The following is a 24246-nucleotide window of genomic DNA, read 5'->3' as shown; positions in this document are numbered from 1 at the left end:
TCAATTACCCATAGATGCTTAAATTAGTTTCTGGATTCTCCATTCTCTTCTGTTAGTCTATGTGTAAAGTTACGGATCTACCCTTGACCCGGAATGCCTATCAGAAGCTGATCAAGTGCACACTTTCTGTTCTTATGATAATTACAACTGGGACTGGACTCTACAATATTTGACTGTATAGTGTCTTCCAAAATTCTTTCTTATAATATTTCACCTTGTTAATAAACTCCTGAGCCTAAGAATGGAAAGAAACATGTTTTATACTCACAGTTTCTTAATTTCAAAAACTATCCTGCATGGACTGATCACTCAATTTAGGAAGCTGGCATAAGGAGCATTTATTAGCATTCTGAACAGGGACCTCCGATCTAAGACTCTAAGTACTACAATCATTTAGTAGTGAAATTCCATTCTGTGATTGGTTCTTACAGAACTAGTTGTACAAAAGCCCAAAGATACAAGAAAGTTCACAGAAAACTGTTTGTAATACTTAGAAATTGGAACCAATAAAAAAGGTAATGAGTTGGGGATAGATCATTATAAAGCCTCCATATGAATGAATTATTCATGATTATTTAAAATTGAAATATGTCTGCAGTTACAGAATAAGTTGCATAGTATGATCCAATATGTATATAAACAACATCATATATGTATGTGTGTGTGTATATATATATATGTATATGTGTGTATGTGTATATATTTCACCTTGTAATATTTTATCTTGTTAATAAAACCCTGGACCAAAAAATGTAAGTTAAAGGATTGTGTGTGTGTGTGTGTGTGTGTGGCGCACGCATGCGTGTGTGCTCATAACCAAATTTCTGCAGGAATAAAGGGAACGTTTCTATATGATGACTTTGCCTTTTCAAAAAAAAACAAAAAGCACATATATTTAAATTGTTTAAGGGGAGGTCCATGCTCTTGACCTTTAAACTAAATTGCCTTAAAACTTCCCTCCATAAATTCTCAAAATTCTTCTTGGAATTCTCTGGGTTGACTGAGAACAGAGATACAAAGAGCCATAACACTTTCCAAAGTTGGAGACAAAATATTCCTTTTAAGCTTGCAGGGCAAGCCCCTGGCTCCTAAGCAGGCTGCCTGTGACCCTGGATATGAATTTCAGGCCAGTTCCTTCTGCCTTTTGGGGTCTGGTCAGCCTACCTGGATTTTATGTTCTTCAGAAAATGTTTGACCTTTTCCAGGGAAAACTTCACTATATCACTATTTGCCGGTAAAACTTTGCTTATATTTTAGAACCTCTAGAAAGAATGCAACTCTGTATATACTTTGATGTTATTTTATTAAAGTCAATTTCAGAATTCTGACCTCCAGAACTCCAAGAGAATCCACATTTCCTCATGGATTTGCTACCTCAGTTTGTCCAAGAACTTATTGAAGTGCACCTCCTGGACCTGGCAGTCACTCCCAAAACAAGAGGAAGCAGCCATGAGCCACCAGAGCTCAGAGAACTTAAGTGACACACACAGATTCTCCTATTGGAACTGAGGTCCAGATGCCCAGGCAGGCCCAGAACTCATTTTTCTACAGATGAGGGCATCAAATCTGCAGTGCACTCACGCTGTCTGCTCCAGACCTTCAGGCTCTTCTGTCTGGAATGTTCCTCCCTGCTCACTTTGCACACCCAGGACCCAGCTCAGATGGGACTCCTCAAGGACACCTACCCACCTGGCCAGTCACACCTTCCCGTGGCACCTGCTCCTTGCTGTCTCCTCACCAATCATACTCAAAGCAGATGCTATGGATTGTGTTTATTTACCAGCTACAGGAGCATTAACATTTTATAATTAATATTTAGTCAAGTTTAGTAAGCTGTATTTTTGAGGATATAGGCAGATAGTTTAGAATTTCAAATAAAGTGTTACAAAGTTCTTACTGGCATAAGCTCCAGCAATTTAATATGTTCATCCTTTTATTTCTAATATTGTCTATTTTCCTGATAAATCTTGACAGATGATTATCCATTTTTATTAGTGTACTTAAAGAGATGTTGATCTTTATTGAACTTTGCTGGATTTCTGTTACAATTTTTTTATCCGTGATTTTTTTACTAGCAATTCATATCTACTAATGTGTTTGGATTTATTCTGAAGACTTTTTCTAATATTTCTCAGATTAGAAACTCATTTCGCTAATTTACAGTCTTTCTTACCTTCTAATATATCATTTATAAGTCTAATATTTTCTTAAATACTGCTTGTGGTAGGCAGAATAACAGCATCCAAAATATGTCCATATAGTAATAGATATTGATGCAATGTAATCACAATGGGCTAAAAGTGGAAGACAGAAGCAGAGACTCAGAGAGATGTGAAGATGCAATACTGCTGGCTTTGAAGATGAAGGAGGGGACACAAGCCAAGGAATGCAGGTGGCCTCTAGAAACCAGAGCAGTCAAGGAAAAGAACGATCTTTTAGAACATCTACAAAGAATGCCACTCTGTAGATACCTTGATTTTATTAAAGCCAATTTCAGAATTCTGATCTCCAAAACTCTAAGATACTATATTTGTGTTGTTTAAGTCACTGGTTGTGGTCCTTTATTACAGGACCAATAGGAAACTAGTGCACTGCATTTGTTGGATCCACAAATTTATAGTTTTACCAATTATAACCTTTAAATATTTTAGAATATTCATTTTAATGTCTTCTTTCATCATCGGTTTTTAGAAGTTTATTTTTTCTGTGTGATTTTATGTCCAAATGAAGGCTATTTTTCTGACAATTAGATTAAGGTTAAATAATGTGGTCTGTGTGATGACAATCCTGTGACACATGCAGCTTAGGATTTCATCAATTATTCTAGATTTAATGCATGATCTACTGGACATATATAAAATATTAGACTTTAAAATAGGAAGGTTGAAATATTACATAAACTAAAAGGGCATCAAGTTTTTATTTTTTGCTACTTATATTTTACATATCTTTGTTGATCTTTTTTTCAAAATGTCTTTGCTCAAACAATTACTGAGAGAGTGTTAGCCTCTGTTCATACAATTGAATTGTGCCTTTTGTAAAAAGAATTCTTCTGAGTTTTCTTGTAATGTACAACATGTAAAATACATATAGCCTCTTTCACCTGAAAAGCAGTATAGTATGGAAGGGCACAGGGACAAAAACACACAAATAAAAACCTTCACTGATATCATTGAAACCACAGCAAAAACAAATACAAAGCACCTACTGTATGCAGGAAACCTGCTGGGCCCTGGGGTACCTGCTCCAGCTAATTTCCGTGACAACCCAAAAGACCAGGACACAGATGAGGAGACTGAAGGTCAAAAGGTGAGGGCCTGTGGCAGGTGGCAGAATTAGGGCTGAACAAGCTTTGCTTGCTCCAAAGCCCAGGCTGTGGGGTGGAGAGCAAGGGCCACAGAAGATCTGATCCTCAGAGAAGAGTCCTGCTCCTACCTGCCCTCTGCAGCCCACTTGGGTTGGCATCGTAGAAGCAGCCTTTCCCCAGCCACAGCAAGGCCAGCAGTGCCAGCATAGGGGCCATCTGAGTTCTCAGGAGAGGGCTACCAGCAGGGACTTGTGGGCCTCATCCAGGTGGCCACCAGGTTGTTGGCCACCAGAAGGTGCGATACGTCCTCCACATCCAACTCATTGGCAGTGTGGCCAGCTGGTGCATGCCGTGGGGCTTCCCTGTGGGGAGAGTGGCTCAGGATGGGCTGGCCCCTTCCCCACACCCCCTCGCCTACCCAGCTGATTGGGCCACAGGTAAATCCTGTCCCTATGCACCTGGCCTGGGTAGCTTCCTTCCCACAGGACTGCAGAGACCTGTGTCCCTTTGGAGAGACCCCCACGCCATGCCATCCCCAGAACCCACAGCTGCACTTCCCGGTGTGCAGCCATCGACCCTACCTTCCCCTCAATCTCTCCATCGCCTTGTCGGGGAGGCACTTTACAGATGACAGAATTGAGGTTACACAGATGCTCAGCAGCAGGGCTGACCCTGAGCAGATCCTGCATCAGTTTCCTTTTCCACAAAAATTTGGATTAGCAATATGGCCTTCCTGGGCTCTGGACCCACGGGTGTGTTTGTAGGCAGAACAAGGTAACACAGGGGCTACACGCAGCATGTGTCTGTGTCCCCGTAGGAATGCTGGCAGTGTTCATGAATTCTCACTAGGAAAAGGAGCCAGAGCCTCAATTTTGACAATTTCCGGATACAAATATATGGCCTCAAATCACATAAAAGAAAGAAGAAAGTTCTTCCTCACCAGCAAACCAAAGCCATACAAATTAAGCACCTGGGAGGCAGAGGAAGAGTGAGAGAGAGAGAGAGAGACTGTGTGTGTGTGTGTGTGTGTGTATGTGTGTGTTTAGTGGGGTGGCAGCTGACATCAATGGTGACCCAAAGACATCCCCAGTCTCAGTGGTTTTAACGTTGCTAAAACTCCTTCCTGTCATCTTCCAGCAGTCAGAGGAGTACTCATCAAAACAGCTGAGATTGGCAGAAGAATTTGCACCCATTAGGTTGGCAAAGAATTTGCAAAGTGAGCATCAGGGCTGGGTGGAGGACGGGAGGTGACCAGATGGTTAGGGGGACAGCTCCTAAAGTCAAGGATCCTACAGGTGGCAGTGCTTCCTGATCCAGGAGCTCTATATCTGTCTCCATCTTAAGGAGAAAACATCGTGGAGACAGGATATCACTCATGATGTGTTACAACTAAGAGCAAAAATCTAGGACTCTCCAAAGGAATAACAGCACGTGCATAGGATGGGCCATGGGGCTACCAGGAAATATTATTAGCAACAAAGGGGATTTTCATGATCCATTGAGTATAAAAGGTAGGATATAAATGGCATCCACAGCACAAACTCAATTTTCTGAGATCTATTTTATATGCACACACAAAAAGACCAGAAGGAACTGTGAGCAGTGGGAGAATGGGTAAGTTTCATTGTTCCCTTTCCATTTCTGAGTTTCTAATTTTCTGTGGAGAGAAAGCCCACGATACATCACGGTATTTGAGAGGCAGGATCCTAAAATCTAAGCCCTGGAGCTAAATCTGCCATCGATGCTGTGGGAAATCACTCCAGCACTGTGCCTCAGTTTGCTCACCCATAAAATAGAAAGAAATACATCCTTCCCTACCTCAAAGGAGACCAGAATGCAACAGCAGCCCACATGCATGTCCTCTGACTGGTTTATGCTCTTCCTGCGCAGTAGGGCTGTCTATGGCCACAGCCTTATGCCCTGTGCCCTCTAAAACCCTGAGTCGGGTCTGAGCTGGAGCATCCTGCAGCCCTCCTCCTGCAGCAGCCCCGCTGGTTTCCAGGCACATAGGCCTTGGCGGCCAACAGTTCCTCCTCCGGCAACAGCCTGCATGTGGTGACACAGTCCAGTGTGCACAGAATGCACTCCGGCCAGCACCCGCAGCAGCTCGCAGCTGCACAATTACACACAGCTGTCTGGGTGTGGTGCCCCCTGCTCCACCACCTCTTGGAAGTCTTCCTGGATGCAGCAGGAATTTCCTGCTGGCCAGCAACGTCCTCGGCCTTTGGGTGCACCGAGATGAAGTCCTGGAGGGTGCTGGCCACATCAGGAGGTAGGGGCATGGCAGCTGAATGCAGCCAGGTTGAAGCCAATGGGAAGCTGGGAGTGCTCAGGACAAGGTGCTGGTCCTCCCTTGGCAGAGACAGGCCACGAGATCCTTGGCTGACATCATGCGGATGGTCCTGATAGACCCATGTCCAGTCTTCATGACACCTTGGGGACGGAGAGTGCGGTCAATGCACACGGGTCAGCCAGTCCATACCCCCGTGGCCACCCATGCCCAGCCTCAAGCCACCTCCTGCTCTCCCCCAGTGAGACCCTAGGGTCAGTGTAGACCCCATTGCATGAAAACTGGGGGATCCAGCCGTTAAGGGGCATTTGTGGTGCTCCCTCAGTAGGTGGTCTCTGTGGCCTGGGGTTGGGGTCTATTAGGGTCTACCAGGCCCACTCCCAGCCCACTGTTTACCTCGTGGGCCTCAGCTTCCTCCTCTGCAGAATGGGACGCTGACCCTGCCCAGCTTAGTTCCTTCTAAGAACACCTGACCCCTGAGTGCCCACCTGGGCAGGGTCTGGGTGGCCTGAGGGGTCAGGACCCAGCTATAGGACCCCAACCCCCACCCCTTACCCCTCCCAGCACTGGGCCACGCAGGAAGGCAGAACTCCCCAACCCCAACCTGTCAATCCAGGAGCCTTCTCAGCTGGACCCAGGGCCACACCTCTGCCCACCGGCTCACACCTGGGCCATGCAAGGCAGGGTGGATGCACCTGCCTGGCCCTTGAGCGCGTAGGGGAGCCACCGTTTCCCACTTCGGAGGCTCAGTTCTGAGGTCGGGATTCCAGGCACTCCCTTCTCCCCCATTCCCAAACCTCCTGACTGGAAGAACTCTCTCGGCACAGCCTTTTCTTTCGGGGTCCCAAAGTGCCTGTGAGCAGGCAGCTCCCGATCTCCTCTCTGTGACACCCACAGACTCAAAAACACCCATGTGCTCACTCATGCAGACAGGTGCTCTGGCCTGCGGCTCTGAGGCTGAGCCGGCTTTGCCTTGGTGAAGGACAAGGCCCTGGCGACCCAGATTCTCTCGCGGGTGGCTGGGGACAGAAGGGCGGTGGCGTGCTGGGCTGGCTGGAGGGCCCCAGGCCCTGGCGCGAGTCCTGCAAGGATGCTGCCTCCAAGTGTGCTTGTGGGTGGCGGATCCCAGGGCCTCCCGGGAGAGTGTCCACTCCTCCTCGGGAGGCCTGGCTGCTCAGCGGCGCCCCTCTGTGGTGAGACTCGCCCAGGCCCGTGTCCGGCCCACCTCGCCCCAGCCAGGCTCCCCTGGGCAGCCTCAGGACAGAGAACCCTGAATTCAGAGGGAGGCTGGAGGTGTGGGGTCTCTAGGCACTTGCAGGGTGGACACCCAGGGCTCACCCTCAGCCCTACCCAGGCGTCCCCAGCCTCACGCTCGCAGAGCTGAGGAGGGGGCTTCAGGAAGGTGGGGGCTACCTCCTCGCCCAGTACCGTCAGGCTCTGAATTCGTACCTGGGAACTCTGCCTTGGCTGACTTGGGGACCCCTTCACTGCTCAGCCTTCCCCTCTCTTCCTGCCGCGGGCGGTACACCTAAGCTCCCTGACTCTTCCCACGCGGCCCTGGGTCCCCTCCCCACAGGCTGTTCCCTGCACCCGCGGGTGGGACTGGACCCTTCCCTGCACGTCCAGCCTGCTTCCCGCGGTCTTCCTCCGTCTGGCCCTGGCATGCCGCTCCTCTGGCCCCAGGCTGTGTGGGGACAGCTTTCCCCCAGGCCCGTCGTCAGTGTCCTGAGCTCCGCCGACTCCCGCCCGCTGGCGTCGCAGGCCTGGTGACAAGCTGTCGCTGGCCTCTAGGGCTCCTGGGACTCAGGCACACAGAGCTCCCTCGGGGCCAAATTTGTGTCACGCGCAGGGACACCGGAGATGCGTGCACAGTCCGTGTAACGGCCTTGCTTGGCGCCTCTCTGTTTCTCTTCTGAGGGGCTGAGAGTCGCGGAGTTTCCTGGTTGGAGGCTGTGGCGGACGCGATTTGCTTCCTCGTATAGGGTTCCGGAGGCGGCGAAAAGTCCAGCGGGTCTCCGAAGCCGGTAGACAGAGCCATGAAGACGTCGGGCTTCAGGAGGGGGAAGGGCGAGCTGCCCTGGGGCTCAGCCCCGGGAAGGCGGGCGCGGGCGCCGGGAGTGAGAGTGCGGACCACGCCTCCTCCCAGCCCAGGCGCCACGACCCGGACAGGGGGTTCGACAGGCTCCGCAGAGCTGCCGGCGGGGACCGGACAGAGACAATGCGGCGGATCCTTTCGCTGCCGAAGAGTGGCGTGGCTGACAGAGACGAGAAGAACAGGTAATAGGAACTGGAGCCCGGCAGGGGAGGGAGGAGGGCGAGTCGGGGAGAGGCCTCCTTTCCTGCTCCCGGCCCACCCCTGTCCCCGAGGGCGCTGGGCTTTGTTCCCTCTGCAGCCCGCAGCAGCCGGTGTGGCAACCTTACAGGAGCGCCAAGGTCATCATTATGAGCAGCGCGATGAAAACAAAACTTCAGCTGGTCCGATCCTCTCATAATTCCCGTTACTTTACTGAAAGTTTTAGTGCTTTAACTAAAAAAAATTAAACATACCTAGCTTTTTATTTTTATTGTCCACATTTTAAACAACGTTATATATGCTATGGAAACAAGCATCATGAGAAAAATAATTTCTATATTATATTAACTTCTGGGCTAAAAATTCTTTGGATAAAAATCTAATATCCCTTTTATATCCACCTACACCTGAGTAATAAGTTATTTCATGAATGACCTCAGAAGGATCCTTTGAAGTGAGAGCATGGTTCCCTGTTCTTGAATAGTAAAACTCATTTTTCTTTTTTTCTTTCTTTCTTTCTTTCTTTCCTTCTTTCTTTCTTTTTTTTATTATACTTCAAGTTCTGGGTTACATGTGCAGGACGTGCAGTTTTGTTACATAGCTGTACACGTGCCATGGTGGTTTGCTGCACCCCTCAACCCGTCACCTACATTAGGTATTTCTCCTCCCCTAGCCCCCCACCGCCCCCGACAGGCCCTGGTGTGTGATGTTCCCCTCCCTGTGTCCATGTGTTCTCATTGTTCAACTCCCACTTATGAGTGAGCACATGTGGTATTTGGTTTTCTGATCTCGTAATAGTTTGCTGAGAATGATGGTTTCCAGCTTCATCCACGTCCCTGCAAAGGACACGAACTCATCCTTTTTTATGGCTGTATGGTATTCCACGTGGTGTATATGTGCCACATTTTCTTAATCCAATCTATCATTGATGGACATTTGGGTTGGTTCCAAGTCTTTGCTATTGTGAATAGTGCCAAAATATACATATGTGTGCATGTGGGAAGACTCATTTTTCTCAAGATGTGAACTCTTCATTTTAGATAAACCAAATAAAAACATCAAGGTTTTAAGATTTTTGGGTTACATATGCTACCTTTTACTGTTATGATGACATTAAGAAAATTTTTGTAACAGAGCAAAGACTTGCCCTTCTATATATCAAAGTGTGATATTAAGTTCCATTTGCTAAAAGATGAGAAGACAGATAAATGTGTGGAACAGAATAAAAAATGCACAAACACTGAACTATATGTAAAATTTTAGAACCTGATCCTGATGACATTTCATACGTGTATGAAAAGATGAGTTATTTGTAAATGAAATGTCTGTTAACTGGAGAAAACTAGCTAGATTTGTACGTTACAAAAATAAGTTATTGATAGAATATGCATAAAAACTTATACAAAATTAGAAAATGCCAGAATAAAACATGAATGCCTATTTATACAGATACATTTTTGTGTTGACAAAGACCTTCCTATGAATGCATCCTGCAGGTTGATTTAGAAAACAAAAATTAAAACTCCCCTTACATCAGAAAAAATTAACAAAAGACAACATACTTGCAAAATATTCACATTATATACATAAATATAGACATATATTATTTGCAATGAAAAATATATTTTCCTTTTACAGAGAATTTTTTTAAAGAAATAGGAACTATAATTTTAAATTGGCCAAAGTACTTTTTCCAGATCTACTAGTGATCTGGAAAATCAGTAGTACTTATACCAGTGCTTAAAGTTTAAGTTGCTGTTAACTTTTTAAATAAACAATTTGGTGGCGAACATCACTCTGAAAAAGGTATGTATTCTTTACTCATTAATTCCGTTATACTAAAATATTTTCAGGAAATAATTAGAGATGCATACAATTCATTTTTCTCAGCACTGCTTCCAATAGCAATGTATTAAGGAAATGGGCAAATAAAAGATTTTATAAATAAATTTCAGTGCATCCATAGGATGAAATTATATGTAACTACTGAAGGTAGCAATAGATATGGATGCATGTTGACATGGGAAGATGTACTTTGGTATATGAAGTGAGAAAAAATCGATTTGTTTATACAAACACACAAACAGAATGGTCTTGTGGTAGCCGAAGGTATACACAAAATGTGATAAAATTTTGTTATTTTGTGACATTTGTATTATAGGTGATTTATTTTCCTTTTTATTATTGTGATATCCACAATGAGCATGTATAACAGGTTTAGTGAAAGTTTATTATTACTGAAATAATCCTAGGTAAGAACAGGAATATGAATCTTGAACAGATAAAAAGAAGTTCTTGCTTTCTATTAATTTTTTTTTGTGGATTGGTATCTTCTGCCAAGGTTTAGCCTCTCAGAAATAGAGGGAATCTTTTAATCTGTGCTGGTAGATTGTATTGTGTATACTCTTTATCATATACATGTCTTTTATTATGGATAGATTTATTACATACATGCAAACAATTATAATTTAATAATTTTATTTTAGTGGTGTCCTTATGAAAATAAAAAATAGCAAATATAAATCATTTCTATTGCACAAATGTTACTTATCTTTACGAGTTTTCTGTAAAAATATTGAACTCCTCAAATATATTTATGTAGTCTTTTAATCCATTTATTCACCAAATGTGACCTGAATACCCACTATGTATTTTACTCTCTCTCAGGACCTTTCCAAGCTTAAAAACTTTATGTTTACCTACCCAGTCTGAGCAAGTTGAGAGAATTAAAATTGGACTATTAGGACTTAATCTAAGTTGAAGCTTTTCCTCCCTCCTTTCAAACAAAAGCATTTCTGAAGGTAGAAAGTTGTAAAAGATAACCTTTAAACTATTCTTTTGAAAATTTATAACAGTGTTTCTCTTTTCTTAATTTCAACTTTTATTTGAGATACAGAGGGCACATATGCAGATATCATACATGGGAATATTGAGTGATGGTAAAGTTTGGAGGACAGATCGCATCACTCTCGCCATGAGCATAGTACCTGATAGTAGTAATTTAACCCACTCCCTTATAACAGTCTTAAAGACTAATATTAATCATTGATAATATCTGATTTACATATATCATATAAATCAAAATATTGAATAAAATGAGCCATGCTTATTCATTTGAATTTTGATGTTTCTTTGGCTTAAAGTTTTCTGAAATCCAAGTAAGAATAGTTTTTTGGTAAAAATGTGTCATTGTTATCTCAGCTGTTTTTTTTTCGCTGTTCTTTTTTGGGTTGTCTTCCTATTTTTTATTTCTATGGGTACATAGCAAGTGTACATAATATATTTATGGGTACCTGAGGTATTTTGATACAGGTATACAATGCATAATTATCATATCAGGGTAAATGGGTATATCTGTCCCCTCAAGCAGTTACCGTTCTTTGTGTTACAATATTCCAAATATACTTTTTGGCTATTTTAACATATACAATAAATTATTATTATTATTATTATTATTATTTTTTGAGATGGAGTCTCGCTCTGTCGCCCAGGCTGGAGTGCAGTGGCGCCATGTCGGCTCACTGCAAGCTCCGCCTCCCGAGTTCACGCCATTCTCCTGCCTCAGCCTCCCGATTAACTGGGACTACAGGCGCCTGCCACAATGCCCGGCTAATTTTTTGTATTTTTTAGTAGAGACGGGGTTTCACCGTATTAGCCAGGATGGTCTGTATCTCCTGACCTCGTGATCCGCCCGCCTTGGCCTCCCAAAGGGCTGGGATTACAGGCCTGAGCCACCACGCCCAGCCAATAAATTATTGTTGACTATAGTTTCCCTGTTGTGCCATCCAGCGCTAAATCTTATTAATCCTATCTAAATATTTTTGTACCAGTTAACCATCCCCACTTCCACCCTCCCCCAATCTCAATACCTTTCCCAGCCCCTCCTAAGTATTGTTCTACTGTCTATCTCCCTTAGTTCAATTGTTTCCATTTGTAGCTTCCACAAATGAGTGAGAACATGCAAACTTTGTTCTTCTGTGGCTGGCTTATTTTACTTAACATAATGTCCTTCATTTCCATCCATGTTGTTGTAAATGTCAAGATCTCATTTTTTTATGCCTGAATAGTACTCCATTGTGTCTATGTAACACTTTTTCTTTACCCTTTCTTCTATGGATGAACAGTTATTCCCCAAATCTTGGCTATTGGGAATAATGCTTCAATAAATATGAATATGCTCATAGTTCTTCAATATACTGATTGCCTTTCTTTGGGGTTTATACCTAGCAGTGGGATTGCTAGATCACATGGTAATTCTATTCTTAGTCTTTTCAGGAACTTCAAAACTATTCTCCAAGGTGGTTGTACTAATTCACTTGGGTAGTTGGGAACGTGTCTGTACTGGGGACAGATAACTGAGACTACACGTAGTTTGTTTACCGGAAGGAGGGAAATAGCTCCTACTCTTGGTCATTTGAACCCATTTTTTGGAATGGGTGCTTTCATACATGGAAGATTTCAATGTTGGAGACCGTCGTTGAGTCCTAGAGGGATCTGTAAGTAGGAGCCCATAGGAAAGAAGATATTGAGATAGCAATTGGGAAAAACAGAGATACAGCTTTCAGGACTCTATTTTTCCAGCAGTCTCTCTCTTTGGGTTTCAGAGCACCTATGAAGATTCTCAAGGGCTTGCTAGTTGGTGTGGAGCTGAACTAGGCAGGACCTACGCAGGGAACATAATTAAAGTTTATCTTTGTTAAGGTTTTAATCTTTCTGCAAAGCATATTTCCAATAATGACATAGACACTTGTTCCTTTAACTTTCGTACATTGAGCTGTCAAGCATTTCAGACATTTCAGGGAACTGTCTACACTGTTTTAGGGTAAAGGGCAGCAATAGGGCCTACTTAAGTGGTTTCCATGCTGAAGAACCAAGACTGCCATTTTTTAGTGGCACAGATTAGCCTTTGAACCAGAGACAGGTAATGGAGAAGACACAGTATCTCTTTCTACCTTGTTTTAAGCGATCAGTTGGTTCCAGTTCAGGTAACAAAGGTTACGTCACTCATTAATTGGATATTGAATTCAGCCTTCAGGACAGACACTTCTGAAGACAAATTATTCTCAGGCTCTGCCAATATATTGCCGGTCACTATTTGTTAAGGAACTAAGGGTGAGTCTTCATCGAACCTTTCATAGGTTGGGAAAGGTGGAGGCAGAAATAGGTAACTAAAATCTTTTTGAAAAAGAGGCCAATTTTAATTATATTAAGAAATATTATTTATTGTATAGATAGCTGACCTTTCCCCAGATTTTGTTTTTGTTTTTGTTTTTGTTTGGGGGGGTGATACCCAGACACAAAACAAATAATTTTTTTTTTAAGAGAAATGAACTCACTCATTTTTCTTGTATGTTTTTCTCTTTAGACTGTACAACGAACAGAGTTCTGGTGACTCATGGCTTTCAATAGATGATGAACTCTTTGAATAGTACCAAGGTAAAGTGCAATAGATGATGAACTCTGAATAGTACCAAGGTAAAGTGCTCTTTTGTGAAATAAATTTTCTTGCTCTGAATCTAGTTTTGCATAGTATTTACTCTTCAACTGTGGCTGCGGTCTACCTATAATAGTTTTATGGTCTTGGGGAATAGTTGGTCAGAAAAAAACGTATTATAGAAATATGACTATTTGAATTTCCTTTACTTTTTTTCTTTGGAAAATGGGAAAGGGTGCTAAATACTTAGAGGAATTGGGAGCTGAAAAATGGCATGAACTGGGAAATACATGGTGACAGGAAAACTGTATGTGGAAAAGCTTTCCCACAGTAGAGGAAATTTAAAATATGGTCAGCGTTTATTTGGTGAGTATTCTCACAGGAACTTTTCAGTCATACTATTGTGATCTTTATAATCCTTGTGCCTGAATACCTTTTAATGGGTTCAATTACTCATTATAGTAACCATAGAATGTCCCTGGTGTCTTTCAGTTCCAAAACTGTAAAGCACATATCATATGGTTTCCTTTTACTTTCTTGGATGCTTATTGTGGGATGACACAGTTTTTAGTAGGAAACTTTTTCTCTCTTTGGTCCTTGGTTCTGTAATTAGACTCCAATAACATTGTGGAAATGTAGCTGGGCATGCTGGCACATGCCTGCAGTCCCAGCTCCTTGGAAGGCTGAGGCAGTAGGATCACTTGAGTCCAGGAGTTCCAGACCAGCCTGGGCAACATAAGAAGACCTCACCTCTAGTTTTTCTTTTATATATATATATATATTTATTATACTTTAAGTTTTAGGGTACATGTGCACAACGTGCAGGTTAGTTACATATGTATACATGTGCCATGTTGGTGTGCTGCACCCAGTAATTCGTCATTTAACATTAGGTATATCTCCAAATGCTATCCCTCCCCCCTCCCCCCACCCCTCAACAGGCCCCAAGAGTGTGATGTTCCCCTTCCTGTGTCCAAGTGTTCTCATTGTTCAATTCTCACCTATGAGTGAGAACATGCGGTGTTTGGTTTTTTGTCCTTATGATAGTTTGCTGAGAATGATGGTTTCCAGCTTCATCCATGTCCCTACAAAGGACATGAACTCATCATGTTTTATGGCTGTATAATATTCCATGGTGTATATGTGCCACACTTTCTTAATCCAGTCTATCGTTTTTGGACATTTGGGTTGGTTCCAAGTCTTTGCTATTGTGAATAGTGCCGAAATAAACATACGTGTGCATGTGTCTTTATAGTAGCATGATTTATAATCCTCTGGCTATATACCCAGTAATGGAATGGCTGGGTCAAATGGTATTTCTAGTTCTAGATCCCTAAGGAATCACCACACTGACTTCCACAATGGTTGAACTAGTTTACAGTCCCACCATCAGTGTAAAAGTGTTCCTATTTCTCCACATCCTCTCCAGCACCTGTTGTTTCCTGACTTTTTAATGATCGCCATTCTAACTGGTGTGAGATGTTACCTCATTGTGGTTTTGATTTGCATTTCTCTGATGGCCAGTGATGATGAGCATTTTTTCATGTGTCTTTTGGCTGCATAAATGTCTTCTTTTGAGAAGTGTCTGTTCATATCCTTTGCCCACTTTTTGATGGGGTTGTTTTTTTCTTGTAAATTTGTTTGAGTTCAATGTAGATTCTGGATATTAGCCCTTTGTCAGATTAGTAGGTTGTGAAAATTTTCTCCCATTCTGTAGGTTGCCTGTTCACTCTGATGGTAGTTTCTTTTGCTGTGCAGAAGCTCTTTAGTTTAATTAGATTCCATTAGTCAATTTTGGCTTTTGTTGCCATTGCTTTTGGTGTTTTAGACATGAAGTCCTTGCCCATGCCTATGTCCTGAATGGTATTGCCTAGGTTTTCTTCTAGGGTTTTTATGGTTTTAGGTCTAACATTTAAGTCTTTGATCCATCTTGAATTAATTTTTGTATAAGGTGTAAGGAAGGGATCCAGTTTCAGCTTTCTGCATATGGCTAGCCAGTTTTCCCAGCACCATTTATTAAATAGGGAATCCTTTCCCCATTTCTTGTTTTTTTCAGGTTTGTCAAAGATCAGATGGTTGTAGATATGTGACATTATTTCTGAGGGCTCTGTTCTGTTCCATTGGTCTATATCTCTGTTTTGGTACCAGTACCATGCTGTTTTGGTTACTACAGCCTTGTAGTATAGTTTGAAATCAGGTAGCGTGATGCCTCCAGCTTTGTTCTTTTGGCTTAGGATTGTCTTGGCAATGTGAGCTCTTTTTTGATTCCATATGAACTTTAAAGTAATTTTTTCCAATTCTGTGAAGAAAGTCATTGGTAGCTTGATGGGGATGACATTGAATCTATAAATTACCTTGGGCAGTATGACTATTTTCATGATATCAATTCTTCCTACCCATGAGCATGGAACGTTCTTCCATTTGTTTGTATCCTCTTTTACTTCATTGAGCAGTGGTTTGTAGTTCTCCTTGAAGAGGTCCTTCACATCCCTCGTAAGTTGGATTCCTAAGTATTTTATTCTTTTTGAAGCAATTGTGAATGGGAGTTCACTCATGATTTGGCTCTCTGTTTGTCTATTATTGGTGTATAAGAATGCTTGTGATTTTTGTACATTGATTTTGTATCCTGAGACTTTGCTGAGGTTGCCTATCAGCTTAAGGAGATTTTGGGCTGAGACAATGGGGTTTTCTAGATATACAATCATGTCATCTGCAAACAGGGACAATTTGATTTCCTCTTTTCCTAATTGAATACCCTTTATTTCCTTCTCCTGCCTGATTGCCCTGGCCAGAACTTCCAACACTATGTTGAATAGGAGTGGTGAGAGAGGGCATCCCTGTCTTGTGCCAGTTTTCAAAGGGAATGCTTCCAGTTTTTGCCCATTCAGTATGATATTGGCTGTGGGTTTGTCATAGATAGCTCTTATTATTTTGAGATACGTCCCATCAATACCTAATTTATTGAGAGTTTTTAGCATGAAGTGTTGTTGAATTTTGTCAAAGGCCTTTTCTGCATCAATTGAGATAATCACATGGTTTTGTCTTTGATTCTGTTTATATGCTGGATTACGTTTATTGATTTGCATATGTTGGACCAGCCTTGCATCCCAGGGATGAAGCCCACTTGATCATGGTGGATAAGCTTTTTGATGTGCTGCTGGATTCTGTTTGCCAGTATTTTATTGAGGATTTTTGCATCGATGTTCATCAGGGATATTGGTCTAAAATTCTCTTTTTTTGCTGTGTCTCTGCCAGGCTTTGGTATCAGGATGATGCTGGCCTGATAAAATGAGTTAGGGAGGATTCCCTCTTTTTCTATTGATTGGAACAGTTTCAGAAGGAATGGTACCAGCTCCTCCTTGTACCTCTGGTAGAATTCGGCTGTGAATCCATCTGGTCCTGGACTTTTCTTGGTTGGTAAGCTATTAATTATTGCCTCCATTTCAGAGCCGCTTTTGGTCTATTCAGAGATTCAACTTCTTCCTGGTTTAGTCTTGGGAGGGTGTATGTGTCGAGGAATTTATCCATTTCTTCTAGATTTTCTAGTTTATTTCCGTAGAGGTGTTTATAGCATTCTCTGATGGTAGTTTGTATTTCTGTGGGATCGGTGGTGATATCCCCTTTATCATTTTTTATTGCGTCTATTTGATTCTTCTCTCTTTTCTTCTTTATTAGTCTTCTAGTGGTCTATTAATTTTGTTGATCTTTTCAAAAAACCAGCTCCTGGATTCATTAATTTTTTGAAGGGTTTTTTGTGTCTCTATTTCCTTCAGTTCTGCTCTGATCTTAGTTATTTCTTGTCTTCTGCTAGCTTTTGAATGTGTTTGCTCTTGCTTCTCTAGTTCTTTTAATTGTGATGTTAGGGTGTCAATTTTGGTTCTTTCCTGCTTTCTCTTGTGGGCATTTAGTGCTATAAATTTCCCTCTACACACTGCTTTGAATGTGTCCCAGAGATTCTGCTATGTTGTGTCTTTGTTCTCGTTGGTTTCAAAGAACATCTTTATTTCTGCCTTCATTTCGTTGTGTACCCAGTAGTCATTCAGGAGCAGGTTGTTCAGTTTCCATGTAATTGAGCGGTTTTGAGTGAGTTTCTTAATCCTGAGTTCTAGTTTGATTGCACTGTGGTCTGAGAGACAGTTTGTTATAATTTCTGAGGAGTGCATTACTTCCAACTATGTGGTCAATTTTGGAATAAGTGCAGTGTGGTGCTGAGAAGAATGTATATTCTGTTGATGTGGGGTGGAGAGTTCTGTAGATGTCAGATGTCTATTAGGTCCACTTGGTTTAGAGCTGAGTTCAATTCCTGGGTATCCTTGTTAACTTTCTGTCTCGTTGATCTGTCTAATGTTGACAGTGGGGTGTTAAACTCTCCCATTATTATTGTGTGGGAATCTAAGTCTCTTTGTAGATCTCTAAGGACTTGCTTTATGAATCTGAGTGCTCCTGTATTGGCTGCATACATATTTTGGATAGTTAGCTCTTCTTGTTTAATTGATCCCTTTACCATCATGTAATGGCCTTCTTTGTCTCTTTTGATCTTTGTTGGTTTAAAGTCTGTTTTATCAGAGACTAGGATGGCAACCCCTGCCTTTTTCTGTTTTCCATTTGCTTGGTAGATCTTCCTCCATCCTTTTATTTTGAGCCTGTGTGTGTCTCTGCACGTGAGATGGGTTTCCTGAATACAGCACACTGATGTGTCTTGACTCTTTATCCAATTTGCCAGTCTGTGTCTTTTAATTGGAGCATTTAGTCCATTTACATTTAAGGTTAATATTGTTATGTGTGAATTTGATTGTGTCATTATGATGTTAGCTGGTTATTTTGCTCGTTAGTTGATGCAGTTTCTTCCTAGCCTCAATGAGCTTTACAATTTGGCATGTTTTTGCAGTGGCTGGTACCAGTTGTTCCTTTCCATGTTTAGTGCTTCCTTCAGGAGCTCTTTTAGGGCAGGCCTGGTGGTGACAAAATCTCTCAGCATTTGCTTGTCTGTAAAGTATTTTATTTCTCCTTCTCTTCTGAAGCTTAGTTTGGCTGGATATGAAATTCTGGCTTGAAAATTCTTTTCTTTAAGAATGTTGAATATTGGCCCCCTCTCTCTTCTGGCTTGTAGAGTTTCTGCCAAGAGATCAACTGTTAGTCTGATGGGCTTCCCTTTGTGGGTAACCCGACCTTTCTCTCTGGCTGCCCTTAACATTTTTTCCTTCATTTCAACTTTGGTGAATCTGACAATTATGTGTCTTGGAGTTGCTCTCCTTGAGGAGCATCTTTGTGGCGTTCTCTGTATTTCCTGAATTTGAATGTTGGCCTGCCTTGCGAGATTGGGGAAGTTCTCCTGGATAATATCCTGCAGAGTGTTTTCCAACTTGGTTCCATTCTCCCCGTCACTTTCAAGTCCACCAATCAGATGTAGATTTGGTCTTTTCACATAGTCCCATATTTCTTGGAGGCTTTGTTCCTTTCTTTTTATTCTTTTTTCTCTAAACTTCCCTTCTCTCTTCATTTCATTCATTTGATCTTCCATCACTGATATCCTTTCTTCCAGTTGATCGAATTGGCTGCTGAGGCTTGTGCATTCGTCAAGTAGTTCTCGTGTCTTGGTTTTCAGCTCCATCAGGTCCTTTAAGGACTTCTCTACATTGGTTATTCTAGTTAGCCATTCGTCCAATTTTTTTTCAAGGTTTTTAACTTCTTTGCCATGGATTCGAACTTCTTCCTTTAGCTTGGAGTAGTTTGATTGTCTGAAGCCTTCTTCTCTCAACTCGTCAAAGTCATTCTCCATCCAGCTTTGTTCCATTGCTGGTGAGGAGCTGCGTTCCTTTGGAGGAGGAGAGGCACTCTGATTTTTAGAGCTTCCAGTTTTTCTGCTCCGTTTTTTCCCCATCTTTGTGGTTTTATCTACCTTTGGTCGTTGATGATGGTGACGTACAGATGGGGTTTTGGTGTGGATGTCCTTTCTGTTGTTAGTTTTCCTTTTAAGAGTCAGGACCCTCAGCTGCAGGTCTGTTGGAGTTTGCTAGAGGTCCACTCCAGACCCTGTTTGCCTGGGTATCAGCAGCGGAGGCTGCAGAACAGCGGATGTTGGTGAACAGCAAATGTTACTGCCGGATCATTCCTCTGGAAGTTTTGTCTCAGAGGAGTACCCAGCCGTGTGAGGTGTCAGTCTGCCCCTACTGGGGGGTGCCTCCCAGTTAGGCTACTCGGGGGTCAGGGACCCACTTGAGGAGGCAGTCTGTCCATTCTCAGATCTCCAGCTGCATGCTGGGAGAACCACTACTCTCTTCAAAGCTGTCAGACAGGGACATTTAAGTCTGCAGAGGATTCTGCTGCGTTTTGTTTGGCAATGCCATGCCCCCAGAGGTGGAGTCTACAGAGGCAGGCAGGCAGGCCTCCGTGAGCTGCGGTGGGCTCCACCCAGTTCGAGCTTCCCAGCTGCTTTGTTTACCTACTCAAGCCTCAGCAGTGGCGGGCGCCTCTCCCCCAGCCTCGCTGCCACCTTGCAGTTTGATTTCAGACTGTTGTGCTAGCAGTGAGCAAGGCGCCGTGGGCATAGGACCCTCCAAGCCGGGTGCAGGATATAATGTCCTGGTGTGCTGTTTGCTAAGACTGCTGGAAAAGCGCAGTATTCGGGTGGGAGTGACCCGATTTTCCAGGTGCCGTCTGTCACCCCTTTCTTTGACTAGGAAAGGGAATTCCCTGACCCCTTGCACTTCCCAGGTGAGGCGATGCCTCACCCTGCTTCGGCTCACGCTCGGTGCACTGCACCCACTGTCCTGCACCCACTTTCCAACACTCCCCAGTGAGATGAACCCAGTACCTCAGTTGGAAATGCAGAAATCACCCATCTTCTGCGTCGCTCACGCTGGGAGCTGTAGACTGGAGCTGTTCCTATTTGGCCATCTTAGCTATGTAGGGTCTAGCCCCACAGGGTCGGTGGGTTTCTCCCCGTTTGTGGAGACGAGAGAGCGTAGAAATAAAGACACAAGACAAAGAGATAAAAGAAAAGCCAGCGGGGCCCGGGGGACCACTACCACCAAGACGCAGAGACCAGTAGTGGCCCTGAATGCCAGCCTGCACTGATATTTATTGGATACAAGACAAAGGGGCAGGATAAGGAGTGTGAGCCATCTCCAATGATAGGTAAGGTCATGTGGATCACGTGTCCACTGGACAGGGGGCCCTTCCCTGCCCGGCAGCCGAGGCAGAGAGAGAGAGGAGACAGAGAGAAACAGTTTACTTTATTATTTCTGCTTATCAGAGACTTTTGGTACTTTCACTAATTTGCTACTGCTAACTAAATGGCAGAGCCAGGTGTACAAGATGGAACATGAAGGCGAACTAGGAGCGTGACCAGTGAAGCACAGCATCACAGGGAGACTGTTAGGCCTCCAGATAACTGTGGGTGGGCCTGACTAATGTTAGGCCCTCCACAAGAGGTGGAGGAGTAGAGTCTTCTCTAAACTCCCCCAGGGAAAGGGAGACTCCCTTTCCCGGTCTGCTAAGTAGTGGGTGTTTTTCCTTGACACTAATCCTACCGCTAGACCATGGTCTGCTTGGCAACGGGCGTCTTCCCAGACGCTGGCGTCACCGCTAGACCAAGGAGCCCTCTGGTGGCCCTGTCTGGGCATAACAGAAGGCTCGCACTCTTGTCTTCTGGTCACTTCTCACTATGTCTCCTCAGCTCCTATCTCTGTATGGCCTGGCTTTTCCTAGGTTATAGTTATAGAGCAAGGATTATTATAATATTGGCATAAAGAGTAATTGCTACCAACTAATGATTAATGATATTCATATATAATCATATCTAAGATCTATATCTGGTATAACTATTCTTGTTTTATATTTTATTACACTGGAAAAGCTCGTGTCCTCGGTCTTTTGCCTCAGCACCTGGGTGGCTTGCCGCCCACAGGCTCCACCTCGCTAGTTTTTCTTTTAATGTGGAAATTCAGAAATTTAAAATTTCTGTCTCAAAATCTGTATTACAAAGAGATTCCCACGTGTTTCCTAAGCCATTCTATGAAGAATATATTTAAAACTCTTCATCTAATTGAGCATACATGTTTTTCCTCAAGTGACAACCAGCTCCAGAAGCAGAGACTGTTAATAACCATGTGGTAATACTTTAATTTCAAACACTTTTTGCCCTGTAGTTGTAAAAAATATTCACAGACCATCTTTGTATCATAGTTTAAAGTTTCAAATTTCAGAAGCTTTTGTATTTCATTGTTTACATAATCATTTTAAAGGTCCTGCACTACTGTGAGCTACTGAATGTTACGAAACATATTCTTGTGTATCCTAAAGTACCTAAAGTCTTGCATGTAAGAAGCGTTTTAATCATTTTTGAACATGAAGAAATGAACAGACAAGTAAATTTCTATATAATAGAATGTTATAGGTAGTATAACATGCACAGGATATCTAATAATAACATTTATTGCATTTCCAAAATATGGCTTAAATTAAAGTTTAGGATATAAGTTCACATGAATTATGCAAATATGTTATAAATAAGAAGGAAATAAATTAGAAATATGTCATCAGTAGGAAAGCAGATTACAGTATATTTTCTAATATTCTCTAACTGTAAGCTCAGATTTGGATTTTACATGAAAATTTCTAAGCTTTCTTTTAGCCCCAACCTACGCTCTTTTAAATATATCTTTTCAGGTTGAACATTACTCTTTATAATTTTGATTTCCTATGCTTTCTCCTGGTGGAATATTGATGAAACATTTCTTTTCTCTTTTATCTCTCTGTAGTAATAATGTTCCAGCTTTCACATAGTGGTAGATGACCATGTTTACCTGAATGAATGTCTTATTTTGTAGAAAGAAAATTGAAGTCTTTATTACAGAATACTTACAAAAAAATTATAAATTCTAATCAGTATTTTTAAGGGTATCCTATGACCAAAAGTCTCCATATAGATCTGTACTTCTCCATGTACCTTACTGTAGTTAACATCATAAGAATGAAACTCATAAATATTACCTCCTAAGTATGTCTAATGAACAAATTTGGGAAGAAATGTGAAATCCCTTTGTAAACTGTGAAGTATGTATACAAATGTGGGACAAAATGATCACGGTGGGATTCAGTGATTTAGTAAATATTGAGGATTCTTTTTGTAAACCTGAACGATGAAATGGCAGTAGTGCCGAAAAAAAAAAAGAAATTTAGAACAGGCATGTCGATTTCTACTTTGGTTTATGTTAAGTTTCAGCAGACTGTGACTGGGAATATCCTAAGGGAATCTAGTGATTTGGCACTTGAGACCTTTCCGATGAGATTGTAAGTGTTTTTGACCTTGAAGGAATTTCTGTTCTTGACTACTGACTGTGTGCTAGGCAGTGAGACACTGAATGTACAAGATGAGGCTTATGATAGAGTAGTAAGAGCAGAAAATCAAGTAAAGAACAAACACTTCTAAGTCACTATAAGTGCTTCCTATAAAGAAAACAGAGAATATTAGGTTACGGCACATTGAAGAAGTGCGTAGTTAGGATGGGGGCCGGAATGGGAGTAGAACTGTGTTCTCAGAGAAGATCTTTCTGAGTGTGACATTTAAGCTGCCAACTAGAGGACAAGAAGCAGCGAGCCATGTGAAAGTCTAGAAGGAGGATATTCTGGACAGAGAGAACAATGGGTCACATCTGTTTTTCATTTTGTTCTCAACATCCAAAAAGCAGGAAGTATGGTAAACAATTAGAATGTGTAGAAAAGAGAATGTGTAAATAAGAGCCTGGGACTGTTTAGATGCTTCATAATAAATGTTCTTCTCCTTCCCTTTTTACTAACTCTTGCTATACTTTCTTGAAGTTATTTCTTAATTGGGAAAGAATGGCATACTATATCTAATATTTGCTTGCTTTTATTTAAACAAGGCATAAAGAAAAGGCTTCTTACTATTTTGCCATTTCTCCTGTCAGTAAAAATTTTGCCAAAAATATTTTGATTTTTCCAAGCCCTTCCTTACCTAAATAAAGCAGCTTTGACAATGTTCTGCTTACACTCAACATAACATACCCTGAAGTTACCTATCATGCCGAGTATCTTATTTTAACACTAAGATCATTTATGTAATTAGAAATATTTTAAATATGAATGTTGTAAGTATTATACCAATTGTGTATTTTTTTTAAATGCCCTCTTATTGTTGGTAGTGAACACAAAGTTGAGTTAGGTATTTGAAGTTAGTTCCTTGTTGAAATATACACAAGAGTTAATATTGTGTCTGCCACTGTGTTTCCTTTGGCTTTCTATGTTCAGTTTACAGTGTCAATAGCCATATGGAGATAAAAGTTTTGCTTGATCTGGAGAGCGTGTATGAGTTTCTCTATTGAAATATTTTGGTTTTCAACACATGCTTTCCTTCTAGGTCTCATTGCTTTTAAATCAGGAAATTCAGAACATGTTTAGGAAATATTGAGAAATTCATTGTTTTTTCACTGAAACTCATTATTCATTATAATTTCAACAGACTACCTTTGAGAATGTTCCACAGAAATATGATAGTCGCTTAACTGGAGCTGATGGTCAAAGAGGAAAAATTACAATAAAGGAACAAGAAGGTAAGAACTGTATTTTATTTAAAAATTTGACAGAATGTTTAAAAACATGAGCTCTGTTATGTTCTAGTAGCCAAGAAAAATAAGGTATTAAGTGCATAGTCAAAAAAAAGAGAAGTGAAATAGTGATATGTTGTATATTTTGTAAGACATTAGCAACCGATTTAATTGAGAGTGCCTAAAGGAGCTGAATCATTAGTTCCAATTCAAGATACTCTAAGACCTGAGGAAAGTCAGAAAATAAGGAAGAAGAAAAGAGTAAATGAAGGAATGAAGAGTGAAAAGGCAGAGAGTACAGGGAGTAAATGAGGGGAAAAAAAACAGATATATGCAATGAAGGGCGATAGAGTA

General features: G+C 41.9%; 2 protein-coding genes across 3 annotated transcripts in view; one reads left to right on the top strand and one right to left on the bottom strand.

Annotated features, from left to right (window-relative positions):
• Positions 1-4366: 4366 nt before the first annotated feature.
• Positions 4367-10866, bottom strand: LOC129011949 (uncharacterized). The gene is made up of 2 exons (XM_063650666.1): positions 10858-10866; positions 4367-8013 (listed from the first exon to the last, which is right to left on the bottom strand). Exons 1-2 carry the CDS (start codon positions 10864-10866, stop codon positions 7315-7317), a joined length of 708 nt encoding a protein of 235 aa, XP_063506736.1. The 3' UTR covers positions 4367-7314.
• The window catches only part of LOC134738013 (ankyrin repeat domain-containing protein 26-like), a 53443-nt gene continuing 36938 nt past the window's right edge, over positions 7742-24246 (top strand). The window contains exons 1-3 of one of the 2 annotated variants that reach the window (XM_063650654.1): positions 7742-7874; positions 13256-13326; positions 23808-23898. In XM_063650654.1, the coding sequence (XP_063506724.1) occupies positions 13300-13326; positions 23808-23898 (118 nt within the window). In that variant the 5' untranslated portion in view covers positions 7742-7874; positions 13256-13299. The remainder of the gene's footprint in view (positions 7875-13255; positions 13327-23807; positions 23899-24246) is intronic. The other variant, XM_063650655.1, reaches the window with a different exon arrangement.

The sequence above is a fragment of the Pongo pygmaeus genome, chromosome 14, assembly GCF_028885625.2.
Source record: "Pongo pygmaeus isolate AG05252 chromosome 14, NHGRI_mPonPyg2-v2.0_pri, whole genome shotgun sequence".
Taxonomy (NCBI): domain Eukaryota; kingdom Metazoa; phylum Chordata; class Mammalia; order Primates; family Hominidae; genus Pongo; species Pongo pygmaeus.
The sequence above is the reverse complement of the archived record's forward strand: the minus strand, read 5'-3'. Positions and strand labels throughout refer to the sequence as shown.